The sequence below is a fragment of the Mytilus californianus genome, unplaced genomic scaffold (assembly GCF_021869535.1).
Source record: "Mytilus californianus isolate M0D057914Y unplaced genomic scaffold, xbMytCali1.0.p SCAF_12, whole genome shotgun sequence".
Taxonomy (NCBI): domain Eukaryota; kingdom Metazoa; phylum Mollusca; class Bivalvia; order Mytilida; family Mytilidae; genus Mytilus; species Mytilus californianus.
In genome coordinates, this window is record NW_026262604.1 from 47,550,370 (window position 1) to 47,564,431 (window position 14,062).

At 31.4% G+C, this 14,062-nt stretch overlaps 1 protein-coding gene across 3 annotated transcripts in view; it reads right to left on the reverse strand.

Annotated features, from left to right (window-relative positions):
• Positions 1 to 3,299: 3,299 nt before the first annotated feature.
• The window catches only part of LOC127721929 (uncharacterized), a 249,551-nt gene continuing 238,788 nt past the window's right edge, over positions 3,300 to 14,062 (reverse strand). The window contains exons 1-5 of one of the 3 annotated variants that reach the window (XM_052228745.1): positions 13,918 to 13,976; positions 12,420 to 12,680; positions 11,219 to 11,491; positions 5,334 to 5,669; positions 3,300 to 4,209 (exon numbers count right to left, since the gene is read on the reverse strand). In XM_052228745.1, coding sequence (XP_052084705.1) covers positions 3,581 to 4,209; positions 5,334 to 5,669; positions 11,219 to 11,491; positions 12,420 to 12,680; positions 13,918 to 13,954 — 1,536 coding nt within the window. In that variant the 5' untranslated portion in view covers positions 13,955 to 13,976 and the 3' untranslated portion in view covers positions 3,300 to 3,580. Of the gene's footprint in view, positions 4,210 to 5,333; positions 5,670 to 11,218; positions 11,492 to 12,419; positions 12,681 to 13,917; positions 13,977 to 14,062 lie in introns of those variants that run through there. The other 2 variants (XM_052228746.1, XM_052228747.1) reach the window with 2 other exon arrangements.

Below are 14,062 nucleotides of genomic sequence, written 5' to 3' on the forward strand. Positions count from 1 at the left end.
ACGACGGACGACGGACGACAGACGACGGACGCCAAGTGATGAGAAAAGCTCACTTGACCCTGTGGGCCAGGTGAGCTTAAAAGTGATCAACGATTTTATTTTACCCATACGTCTTGTTCACAAAGCATAAGGTTTAATTGTAATAAATGATCGCGCTTTATCCTTAAATATCTATATGTTGCATTGAACATAAAAGAGCAATGTTTTTTAATGAGCTTCCTTTGAAGCTTCAACCACTTAATGATTGAAGAGTCGAATCATGAAATAGACATTTGTAATCGATGCCAAATTCAATTAAATGACATTATTGTAGCTATATAAGCAAATACCAATAAAACAAAATTGAAAATCAAAAACAGTTGTTAAAACATTCATCATTATAACTGCAAATGGAATATTAGGTCTAGCATCTAAGTCCTATATTTCGGCATAATTGATCACTTTCTGGTAAAAGCGTATGTCCATCGTGTTAGTTATGATGCTAATTAATATTTTGGGACATGGAGCCACGAAAAAAAATTCCAATATGTCTGCCCTATTAACGATGGCAGACATTACGTTCTGACAATACTACACCTTATGCTTATACTAAATTATGTTTATAAATATTAGTTCAGTACATAGTTATGTATGGTATCAAATGAAAGTCAAGGGAGTTTGCCTTCTATATCTTATCAGGTTTTTAGCTTTGTTGTTAACGATTCTTCTCACAATTTAAATATATACTTCTACCCCTTGAAAAATGCTAACACAAACGTATATTTGTTGTATCGGAATGCATGCAACATAAACACTAACTAAAAACTTGAGGTATTCTGATAGTTATTTTAGAAACTGAATACATTTGACAGTGTTTAATCTGTTTTAGGCAATTTTCGGACCAGAATAAGAGGAAGTTGGAAAATGTGCTGATTTGAAGATTTTCATGTTCTTTACCTTATTTTGCATTGTATTACCCAACTATTTTTTTTTATTAAATCATCAATTTTATACAACACTGTTTTGGCTTTCCAATGAAACCAAAAACTGGGTAACTTTGATACGAGAAACCTTACAATATTGAAAATATTAGCCTTTACCTAACATATTTCAACTAAACTAGTATAAAGGAGTAAAACTAGCATACCTCAGATTTTTATTTAACCATCTGGCTCGCTTAACGCTATTGACTGTTGCTTGTTTTTTGAAAAAGGGGACAATTTCGGATTTACAGATTTTCTAGAACGTCTAAGGTTTATCATTTTCTTCGTTTGAAAATAAACTTTGTATATAACCTCAAACCGATTTGATCATCATGCATGCAACAATATAGTTGACATCTTATCAAACCCAGAGATATATCATTTTCTTGTACAAAATATTATGGCAAAGGAAATATTACTCCTACCCATTGCAAATTTGAACAAAAATACCAAAATTTGACAAATGAAGGTTGAAATCACATATCATGACAGTGTTTGGTTCAAATTACTTGCATCCAAATAAAAAAAGTGCATTACTAATACTATAAATTGTTCAAATTTTATTTCGTTGCAACAATTTTAGAAAAAAACAGACAATTTCTGATTTTCAAACCTTTCAGCTTTTTTTTCACAATTTGCTTTTTTTTATCCGTCTTAACTCAAAATACTAATGTTAATTCCATATCTAATACATTTTTGCACTGAAAATTTGTAGTTAGCTTCTTATAAGCCTATGATATCAAGTTTCACGTCGAACAAAATCTTTCTAAAAAGGAACGCATTACCCCTTCCCTTTTCAAATTTTAGCAAAAACATGACTCAGAACGGCTTAAAAGTATAAATGTAAGAATTAATTTTGTTATAATTTTTTTGCATTTCTGTCAAATACTTATATTCAAAGCATCCCATATTATACAAAGTAATTCCTGTAACGGCAGAACTACAAAAAGGACCCTTTCAGATTTTCTAAATGTTCAGATTATCCAAATTTTTACTTTTTTTTTACTTTTCTGAGAACCAAATACATCTGTAAAAATAGAATTTGATCGTCTAAATGAATCAGTGATGTACTAGTATAAGAATTCTATAAAGCACACATATTTGATAAATTCTACAGCGTAAATCACAACAACATTGAAAATAATACACGTCCTTCGAAAGTACACTGGTTCATTCATTCATGTACCAGTAAATGTTTTGAAGAGGGTTATCATATTCCATTAATCTGCGATTTTATCAGTAGAATTTATAAAACTTCGGTTTACATTTGAAAGATAATGCATTACTGTTGAGGCCATTAAAAAATATATGTTAACATAAGTATTCAATACGTTTATTTGATCCATATCATTTCCGTTACCAGAAATACTCTTTAACTATACGCTGATTCCCATGTCATTCAATCGTTTTATGGGCTAACTGGATCCCTGCATCTTTGAACTGATAAAGTAATTGTGACTGCTTGACATTTTTCAAACACCCGTCTTAATTCTTATGTACATAATCCAACGCTGCCTTATCATTTAAAAACAAACAGTTATCGAAGCAGTCACGAGGAAGTCATCCCCATTGGAATATTCATCCCTTAGCTCACGCTGAAGTAGATTTTATGCCCAACAAACGCACAAATGACGTCAAATAACGTCACCTAAACACTTTGACGGAAAGATAGCGATTAGAATCAAGCGTATTCCAATAAACATGATCCAAAAAAAAATGAAAAAATAGAAGTAAATAGTGAAAATTAAAATCCAAAATGTCCATTTTCTCACGCCTGTGACTACAAAACAGCTTTCGAAATTTGTATTGCTTGAAAAATACGGATTGTTATACCAAAACCTGGACTACAAAATGATATCAATGAAGGCAATTGGTTTCAAAGTTGATCTTTGGTACATAGTTATTACCATTTTTTGCTTAATTGTACTTCGGTTGAATTATTAAAGTTATTAATATCTAATTGAAAATTTTGGTAGTTATCGTAATATGCTTCAATATTTGTAGTATTTATTCTTTTACAACTATCAATTTTTGGTATTTTTATGATAACTTTAGCATTCTTGTTTCAATTGAGATAATTCAAATTGTTTTAGCAAAAGAAGATTGGTCATCAGAGGCAGAAGAAGGCGAACTCGTGACAAATCTGGAAATCTGAAAAATGTATTTACTTTTTACTCATATTTTGACTACAAATCCTCAAACCTAAAACAAAATAACACCAATATGTCTATTTCCTTAATATTTATTAGAATACATTAAATAATCAACTGTTCATGATATTTTTGGTGTTTATTAACAATTGAAAGAAATTAGCGTTTTTGCCTTTTTTTTATGGGGAAGGGGTGTATATTTCAATTGTGAGAAGAATTGTGAACGACAAAGATAAACACCTGATGATATTCGGAAAGCTTATACCCTGAGCTTTCATTTGATTCCATACTTGAATATGTACTTAACTCTGGCATATTGGTAGATTTCGTCAACTGTATGGTGTTGTGTTCCAAGTACCTTATGCCGGCCATCTTTAATTTGGGGGCCATATTGGATCTATTTTCGTGGCTCTATTTCCAAAAATGTCTATTAATAACATGACTACCACTTTGCAAAGTTCCATGATTTTACCATATGAATTCGTATGGGTTTTCATTTTCATCTCCAACACTCCCGTCTATGACATTATTAGAAGATCCACTACCAAAGTCTATACCTGATTGACTTATATGACTACTTGAGATTTCTTTAATGTTGTGTGCTTCACATTGATTGCAATTAACGACATTGGCTGTGCTTTGTATAATAGTGGACGGTATTCCCGCAACACCAATATTAGAAACGTGTGCGTCATTCGATGAAATAGAAACTCGATGCACTTCTGTCGTTTCACGCTGTAGTGACCGAATATCGAAAAAGTCAGAGGTTGTCTCATCGGATTTATTACTCTCATTATCAACAAATGATTGTACATTTACTCTTTTTGAGATACCTGATGCACCTGGGTGCGTCAAATGCTGGTCCTGAATGTTGTTGGAATGTGATGAACAAACGTTGCTGACAGCCCGGTAAGAAATTGGCTCGATTTCTTCATAATATGGATCATCGGGCACATTATGATCTCTTATAGCACGAACTTGTGTACGTTTTACCCAGAAGCAGACGTATACAATGATTACAAAACCAAATAGAACCACGACTACGATGCTAGGTATAAGAACAAGTGTAATTTTTCTTTTAGTCACTGCAGTATCCTCTGAAATGATAATATTTCTAACAGTATGTGGTTTAACAATCAAAGCTGCACATTATTAGACCTACTGGACTGGTATAGCGGTCAAATTAAATACTGGTCTTGTTAATATTGCAATTAATAACACGATTGTTTCTTAAAAGTTATTGATAAGACCTGTTTTCACAAAATATAAGAATGCATTGTCCCTTTTCCATTAATCAGTAAACATAAACAGTAAAGAGGTTTTTTTTAAAATATAAAGAATTTAACTCATTATGACAAACATAATTGAAATACGATATTTGTAACCCTTGTAATTTTAAAAAATGTATGCGAAGACTAGGAAACATAACGTACAGTTGTATTCACAAACGGCCAATTATGTATCAGTGTCATCAATCGTTACCTCGTGCAGTTTAATTCCTTAAACATAACAGCTTCATTTGTGATCTCAAAAAATCAATATGCTGGTACCGTCTTTGAATTAGTTTCCGTGGTATCATCAATTTTTTATACTAAATAATTGTCTATTAACCTAGCAATGAACATTTCAAAAGGGAAATTAAAAGACATTATGTTGGAAGATTGACATGAATATCAAATATCATTATTAAAACCAACTCACATGTACATGTAGATCGACAAAAAGGGTACACAATAAATTCAAAATTGATCTATATCTCTCTAAAATGTGTCTTATACTTTCCTTATTTCAACAGTCAAGTTATTGTGGATTCATTTTTTGTGTGGATACCAATTTCCGTGGATAATTGAAACATTGTATTTTTATTGATAATTGAGTTCGTTGTTTTTCCAACGTCTGCATACAAACCTATGGGCTATTTGTTCTTTGTTAAATATTTTGTTTACCAATACATAAGAAAATTGTTATCCCACAAATACTAATGAATCTACAGTATGCTATACACTGTTCAGTGTATGCTTTACTGAAATAGCCGATTATCACTATATCCACGTTACTGCCTGTGTCATGATTGAGTCAGATATTATTAATAGGACATCCTGATCAAGACGAAAATCGTCAAAATGACAAAGCATAAACAAAGTTACATTTCATCAAGTCGATTATCATAATAAACAAATATAGTAACATAGACGTTCCTATACTGTTTTGTTGTACTTACTTTTCTCTATTATTTCAAAATGGTAATCGCTGGCACCAAGACGATTAGTTGCTGTTATACAATAGGCTCGAAAATCCTTTATGTCTAGCATCTCAATTTCAATCAAAATTTCATAACCTTGGATTCCTATTTTATTTTCAAATCCTGTGTAACGCAATGTAAAATTAGAAATATTGAAATTTGTAATTTTTCTCTTTCTACTATACGTGCGTCCTAATTTTTCAAGGAATATTTCTTCAACATCCGGGTAACTGTAGATAAGAAATGACAATTTGATTGAGTGCCCGACTTTTCCAATTGTCACGTGTCTATTGTCTTTTGCAAATACAGGTGAGCCTTAAAAGAAAACAAACTCAAATACTTGTGATTTATAAATATTTACATTGTAAGGTATTTTGGCTGGTTGAAATAATTATGTTAAACAAATGTATGTCCTTTTCTCATGTAGGAATGTATATTTCCATACAAAAGTTTGATTGATTAGTATTTATAGTTATCGTTTTGCGGCAAAAGGGAAATAATTATATTATAGAATCGTTTGTTACTAGTGACCGACAAATTCTGGATTGTCATGCTTCCTCAGAACTAGCTTGATTTATCAATGTCATTGAGTACGGACATGCAGTTGTGACAAGAACCACTGCTTGCGAGTGTGGTTGAAGTGTTTTGAAAACTATACCAGAGACCAAATGATATAGAAGTACAACTTTATGTCACCGTACTGCCTTCAATAATGAACAAAACCCATATCGCATAGTCAGCTATACAAGGCTCCGAAATGACAAATGTAAAACGACAAAATAACTGCCTGGTGTATGTACAAAAACAAATTTAAAAATAAATATTACATAAAATATAAAACTGTTAATGCCGATACATTGACTGAAATTAAAATTAATAAGAAATGTGTGATAAGGATAGATTTATTAGTAATGCTAGATACTTCCTCGCTATTAATTTGAGATGTAGGCTTGTGAAATGTTTCCACAATTAGCTGTTTGGACGCCGCATTTCTTTACCGATGTTCAGATCCTTTCAGAAGAAAAAAATCAAAGTAATGCAACTAAAACAAAAACAAAAACACTCCAATATGAGCAAGTCAGATACGTCGACACGGTACGCGTTTCCTGATAAATAAATGCGTCCATCTCCGGCAATACGCTATCTACAGTTAGTAAGCAATGCACAATCGGGAATAGTTAATTATCGGGCATTTAGATCGGAAGGTTATTCTGGTATCTGGTCATACATTTAGAAAAAAATATTAATATTGATCATCACTATATACATGAATTTACTTAGATAGAATGTTCTTATAAGTTGCTAAAATGTAGATATTACCATGGTTTTTTTCACACATATAATACCAAGTTTGGGTCACCGTACTATTATTTTTCAAGCTACAAGTTGTGCACAATTGCCAAATTTTGTATAGATTATTCATAAAAAACACCTTTTTTTTTGTGAATAGAAGAAATCTTTCAGAATTTTGGATTGAAATATGAGAAGATAGGTTTTATAATATGCTTAAATAAATGTAAAATCAAAAAATGGTGTCACCGAACTTGAATATTTCAAAAAAAAAAATATCTTTAATATTCCTCTACAAAATTCTACTATGAGAGTTTTTCCCCTTATATGGCTAAATTGACAGAAAAAAATAATCAAACAAACACAAATATTTGGTATTTTAAAAAACAGTCAAATAATGCAATAAACAACTTTTTTTTCTTTATTTAAAAAAAAATTGCACATAATTGCAATTATGTCTCAAAATTTGTATATTTAGGCAAAGAATAAGACCGATTGTGTACTGCTATTTTGCAATCCAAGATCCAATTTACAGTTAATCTACCTTTAAACAACTAATTTTCTGTGGCAATATTAAACTTAGATTTTTAAATTATATTGCTGTAAAACTTTAAGTTTTTCGATACTTATACATATATATTCACGTCGTTCAAAGTTTTGGCTCGGAGCATTTATGATAAAGGTAAATCAAGAAAAGCGTTTCGGAGGCATGGAATGTATAAAGTGTTCTTTTTTATTTTTTTTTTCTAATACCACGATAACATTTCACTAATGAGTACAGACATAAACATAGACACGAAAGAAAATATATGTTTCCCCTCCTTATTATTCAGTGTGTGGCTCATATCCCTGTGTTGTGTTGAAGATGTCTTCGCAGTAAGAAGCGTTCAACGAAATATAATTACTATTTCAAGCATATTTTAATTCGCTTAGCCTGCAATATTAGCCTTTTAATAATAATAAAAAAGCTAAATCTTCAAAAACGTATAGGAACGAACGGTTTGAAATATTCTACAAACAATTATATCATCTAGTGCAACATCTAATATTGTATATTTAGACCTATGCAATCCATTTTAATTATATTTCATATATTTCAGTACATGATTATACCATGGACAATTATTGTATCAAAAGCGCCTGCATATGGAATATATATCTACTTGTTTTTTTTTTTTGTATTATGTGTGTAATTAACATGTTGAATTGACGTGTTAGTAAATTCAATACGATTTCTGGCGTGGATATTAAATACGAATACTCCTACAGGCTACAGGTTGACCGTCTCTAAAATCACTGATAATCATTCAATATAGTACCTGTATGTATTTGTTTGATATTGCCGAGATGATTTTTAAGCAATAAAATAACAATATATATCTTTGACATATTTACGTATTATGTTTTGCTCACACATTGTTGTCAATATAATAAAATTCCATGCGACTGTAATACAAGTGAGAGGGTTAGCTAGCTATAAAACCAGGTTTAATCGACCATTTTCTACATAAAGAAATGGCGGTACCAAGTCAGGAATATGCAATTTATTTTCCATTCGTTTGATGTGTTTGAGCTTTTGATTTTGCCATTTGTTAAGGAACTTTTCGTTTTGAATTTCCCTTGGAGTTCGGTATTTTTGTTATTTTACTTTTCAAAATGAGCAGACGATGATCTAACGCATTATATCATTATTTATATATATTCATACTTTTCTTATTGGAATCATAAAAAATTACCTTGTTACATAGTAGTGATTAATTAAAAGTAAAGCTTTAAATTCTAATTAAAAAATTAAACAATGATATAAAAGTCTTTTCATCTTCTTTCTAGATCGGTCAATTAAATGAAAACACAGACTCTATAATATTAATACCCTAAATAGTACAAGGTATTTTGCATTCCATCTTATTTTTTTTCCATGAACCTCGAAATAATTTTCATACCGAAAGCATAACTACTTTTGAAATTGTATATCGTGTAAAAGACGGAAATTTTGCACCTTTTAAAAAATGTAAAAGAATATCAAGCAGTTTATTAAAGCGATGCTCGTACATATTTCACCCCTCGTCTTGATGGATATTTCTATCATATATGCTCAATCCATTTTGATGTTTAACTATCTTTTCTTGTATGCTTTAATTTAAGAAACATTGTCATCGGTCAATTCGAATTTTGTCTGTGAAGTCGTGTATGCAAAGGAAATATGATATGTGGCCTAGGAAAGGTGTATTTTCTCTTTTCTCAAATCATCGATTTGCATTTTACCACTCTTGTGGAGAAATAACAGAAACTATATTTCAAATGCAATTGCCCCAATAATACATCCTCTGAAACACTACACAGATTTTCGCCAATTATTCGTCTACTGTCAGTTGTTTTTTGTAGCTTTGTAGTTACCCGTGTTAATATATATTTCAAGTTTACTTTTTGACGTTTCATCTCACACTGTTTGTATACATATAAAAGCCCTTATACCGATTTTATTTGAGAAATCTATTCACAAAATATAGTCTGCCCTAGTCGTGTACAATGGTTTCAACCACATAGCAACTGACCGAAGCTTACAAATTCTTTGGCTGTCTTTGATGATCCAATGTGATATACAGACCTCAAGTTGAACCACAGGAGAAAACATTAAAGACAAAGACGGCGAAGGGAAAAAAATGCAATAAAACCATAAATCAATAAAAATCAGAGTATCGAATTTATTTTGAACACGCCATAAGACGGATAAAAACATTTAGGGTTTTTGACACTTTGGTGACAATAATTTATTCACATTGTTGAATTGTGTGCCGAACGTGTGGGTAATTTGACTATGCAACAGATTCTACTTATATCAATCAATGTATATATTTGGATCTGAGTGTAAAATCCGCCATCCATATTTTTACCTTTTTTAGTTCTTGTTTAACGTTGGGGTTTTTTTTGCACTACGTTATTAAACAAATACAAATAGATATATTAATATTTATGAAATGCTCTTACCTGGATATTGATATCTATATCTTTAACGGGAAGCCTAATACCAAAATTTACGATAAAAGCGATGATTTTTCATTTCCGGTTGTTAATTATTCATTTTAGATGGTGACGCTCCCTTGTCATCATCTGAAAGTGTTTATATATCTCAACTTGTTCGATTCGCTCGTGTATGTAACAACGTATTTGATTTTAACGATAGAAATCTCTGTATTACTGAAAAATTACAAAACCAGGGTTTTCGATATCACAAACTTGTCAAAACATTTACTAAATTTTATCATCGGTAATAATTCGTAAATATAAATCAGCGTGCAGACATCTTATACGTTCAGGTATTTCATATCTCATATTTTATGGTAATATCCTATACAAAGCGCAAAAATGTCGTCATTGACCCCACGAGCTAACCAAACCTTTAAAAAGACTTATTCAGAAGGGATGTAGTTACGATACTGTTGTCAGGTGATTAAAGATTGCATTTTTTGGAATTCATATTGAATCACTCATAGGGTCTTTGCATCAGAAATAAACACATTTGCTCTAAAACCAGTTGTTCGCATGATACGGGTTAAGATTTTCTCGTATATTTTATGATGATATGATACTAAACCCCTAACGGGAGGGATTGTGCTTGATTTTAATATGATGCTGACATAATCTTTCAATCGGTTTAATTGAGGTCTGGAGCTGGCATGTCAGAAACTGCTAGTAGTCTTTTGTTAATTTATGTTCATTATTGCCATTTTGATTAGTTTCTTCTGTTACCTATTCCAACATCGGACTCTGACTTCTTTTAAACTGTGTTTTACTGTGCGTACTGCTGTGTGTTTGTTTATTCTACATTTGCTAGAGGTAAAGGGAAGGGTTGAGACCTCAAAAACATGTTTAACTCCGCCTCATTTTTGCGCCTGTCCCATGACAGGAACCCCTGGCATTGTTAGACTTGTATGTTTTTTTTTTTTAATTTTGGTTCAATTATATGTTTTGGAGTTTAGTGTGACGTTCATTTTCGCTGAACTAGTATACATTGTTGTTAAGGGGCAAGCTAAAGCCCACCTCCGGGTGAGGGATTTTCACGCTGTGTTGTAGGCTCATTGGTGGCCTTGTCCTGTTTTCTGCTCTTTGGTCGGGTTGTTGTCTCTTTGACACATTCACCGTTTCTATTCTTAATTGTTTTATTGACTTCTTGAAATTTGGAGTCGATGTTAACTGTTCGCTATATTGTATCGAACCACCACAAACTAAACTATGCTACGCCTAGATACTTTTCAATGCAATTGTATTTTGAGATAGTCCAACCAAAATCTTGTATCGGTATTGTTATTTAACATTAGATCAGTATGTTAATCCCTTTCAAAATACGTCTTATAATCTTTTGATTTGTACTCATCTTTTGCATTAGTTTAAAAACGTTTCTTTGTTGTTTTTGTCTTGTTTTTTTATTTTGTAATTAAGAATTGTCGTCACTCATCCTTAAAGATGTGTAGTGTTTAAAGGATGTTGTACGACGTCTTGCAATTTATTGGTTAAAGCAATGCATAACTCTAAAATAAGATTAAAGATATTTAAATCTGTTTAGATAAACGTACCTTCATACTGTACATTTGTTGACCTCGTCTGCAATACCTTTCCTTCAATATCGGGTATACCATTACTGACAACACACTCATATCTACCATTCATCTGATACGGAAAAGGATCCTTCTGGATAGTGAATGTTTCATTCGTCAAATTTACAGATCGGACGAGTTCCCCATTTTTTGATATGTGATCTAACCGGTACACACTATAAATGTCCGGCACTCCATCACATTCACATTCAATTGTCTCATTGGTATAATGGACTGTAACTGCAGGAGAATCTGCAATTCAGTGTTGGATTTTTGTTTTATTTTTTGATTTATCATATTCATACATATAACATACGTTTCAACAAAACCTGCATCACAGACTAATTCAATGATGTTAGAATATAAGTGAAATAGATTTTATTCTGCTCTTCAGTTGAATTGTCTGTTTCTGTTGTAACATACACTACCATGCTTTCAGCACACACACTTGTCGTGTCCTTTGACAAGTTTGCCATCTAGTGGGATCCAGATAACGTATTATTTTGCGGTTTTTAGTGTTTTAGTTAATCTATTAGCATGCTTAATAAGATTTATATTTCTTTTTAAGATTAACCGAAACCGATTTGATAGTCTTATATAGTATGCTTCGTACAAAGGGCGTATTACTGAATTTGATTTCCGGCTGCACCAAAGGAAAGGCTTCAATGTTTGAAGTTTCTAGTACTGTGACATTATGCTGCATGTAAGTGTAAAAATTATCGTTTGTCGACTACAACACATAAAAGTGTGTCTAAGTAGGGTAATACTTTTTACTGCAGACTATGATATTGAGAACTCACACGTTAAAAAGTCAGCTTACAAGTCAGTATAATACAAATCATAATACATCCCTATCTCATTTTCTTAATTTGTATGCACTCTGTTTATTTAAGAGTTTATAACTGACAGACATGCATATATATTCAAAATCCCATTTAAAACTCTTTTGAATTATTATGTATTTAAATCGCCATTTATTTGATTCTGTTTGTTACAGGATTTCGTATGTATTATAACATAATCTAATGTTTTTAAAAATATTTTACAAAAACATCGAAATAAATGTGTCTTCAAAATGAATATTATAAAGCAAAAAAAATGATCCTGATGTATTTCCAACGAAAAGTATACTTTAGCTTTGTAGATTGAATATAACGTTGTCATGATTGTACATACTTACACCTTATAAATACTTTAATTTCAATCATTATTGACGAGTGTGTACTGTCCACACATTTATATTTTGACAGATGATCTGTACGGTCTGGTATAAACGAATAGCTGACACTTTGATTATCACCAATAGCTTTGATTGTTCCATTTGATTCTAACTGTAAAGCAGTGATGAACTGTACAGGGTCAGCTGAACATTTGATCTCCAGTTCTGTTCCCTCTTGTCCAACTATATTGTTACGATCCGTTTCTTTAATGAACCATAATTCTGTAATTAGAGAACGGGTTTTCATATAACTTACAAAAATAGTTACTGTGTTTATGTTGATATTGTAATCACTTCCAATGCTCTATGTTTTGCCTATCTTAACAAGAACATGTAATTTAGGTATACAATAAAACCATATATGTTCTATTTCATGTTACGTTGGGGGACAACACACAAACTACATAGTCTTGATAACAATGTTATCCTTTATATCATGAATAACTTTTAGTTGCGAAAACACAATGTACGTACAATTTAACTAAAACGTCTAACTATACCAGGAGCAACGATGAGCTTAATAATGACAAAACAAATCTGGTTTATGGATTACAATGAAATCTTTTCGGATTGGTATATGTCGGTGAAATCAAAAGAGCCTATAAAACGTATGTGTAAAATACACAAGGTCCTCTTTACAAAGAGTTTTGTGCATGGAGTTTAATTTATTAGATTTCGGTTTACCCAAGTTTAACTGTATATTTTGAGTGTCAAAATGGGATACATGTATGTATTACTGAACAAATCCCTGTACCAAGTCATGAATATTGCATTTGTTTTTCACTTGTTCAGGTGATTGATTTTGTCAGTTTATTATGGACTCCCCCTTTTTGAATCTGTCTTGGAGTTTGGTATGTTTATTCGGTTTTTTTTGTTAAACAGTCTTGTTGAATATCAAGCTGCTGGAGACGACGACAACAGATCTAAAAAAGTTATTTGATAGAAATCTAAAGTCATGTTAAAACTTTCTAGTATATCAAACATATATATGAAATTGTTGATTTTCATTTAAACTATAATATATTTCCACAAACTATTTTACTACAGTCATCGAAATATAATGAGAATTTAATCGATTGCTACATTATAGTGTGTGCTTGAATTGACAAAATAACATAAATGAAATCATTTTGTGGACACTTACAGATTACAATCGATTAGTTGAACAAATATTATCAATAACTTTGATTACGATTACCAATTACGACTAACCCACCCCTGTTTATTATATACTCTTTAACTAACATACATGCAATCAAGTTATTAATAAATGTAGTTACTTATTATATCTTAACTCCAGTTATAATTTACATCTGTATTTTATGTATTACCTGAACTGACAGAGGAGAGGGATTCGGAGTGATAATATTTTAACTACTTTGTTATAAATTAAACTAATATGTAGTAATAGTAACTAGTTGTATCCGCCCAAAATACCATTTTATAGATAACTACTTACTGACTACTACCAGCTGTACCCGACCGAAATCATACATATAACATCTATAATAGCCTTCATCTTTAAGGGTAACATTGTAAATGAGAAGGTCTACATGTATTGTATAATTTTTTAGTCTTCGAGACTTCTTTCCAAAAAAAGGTCC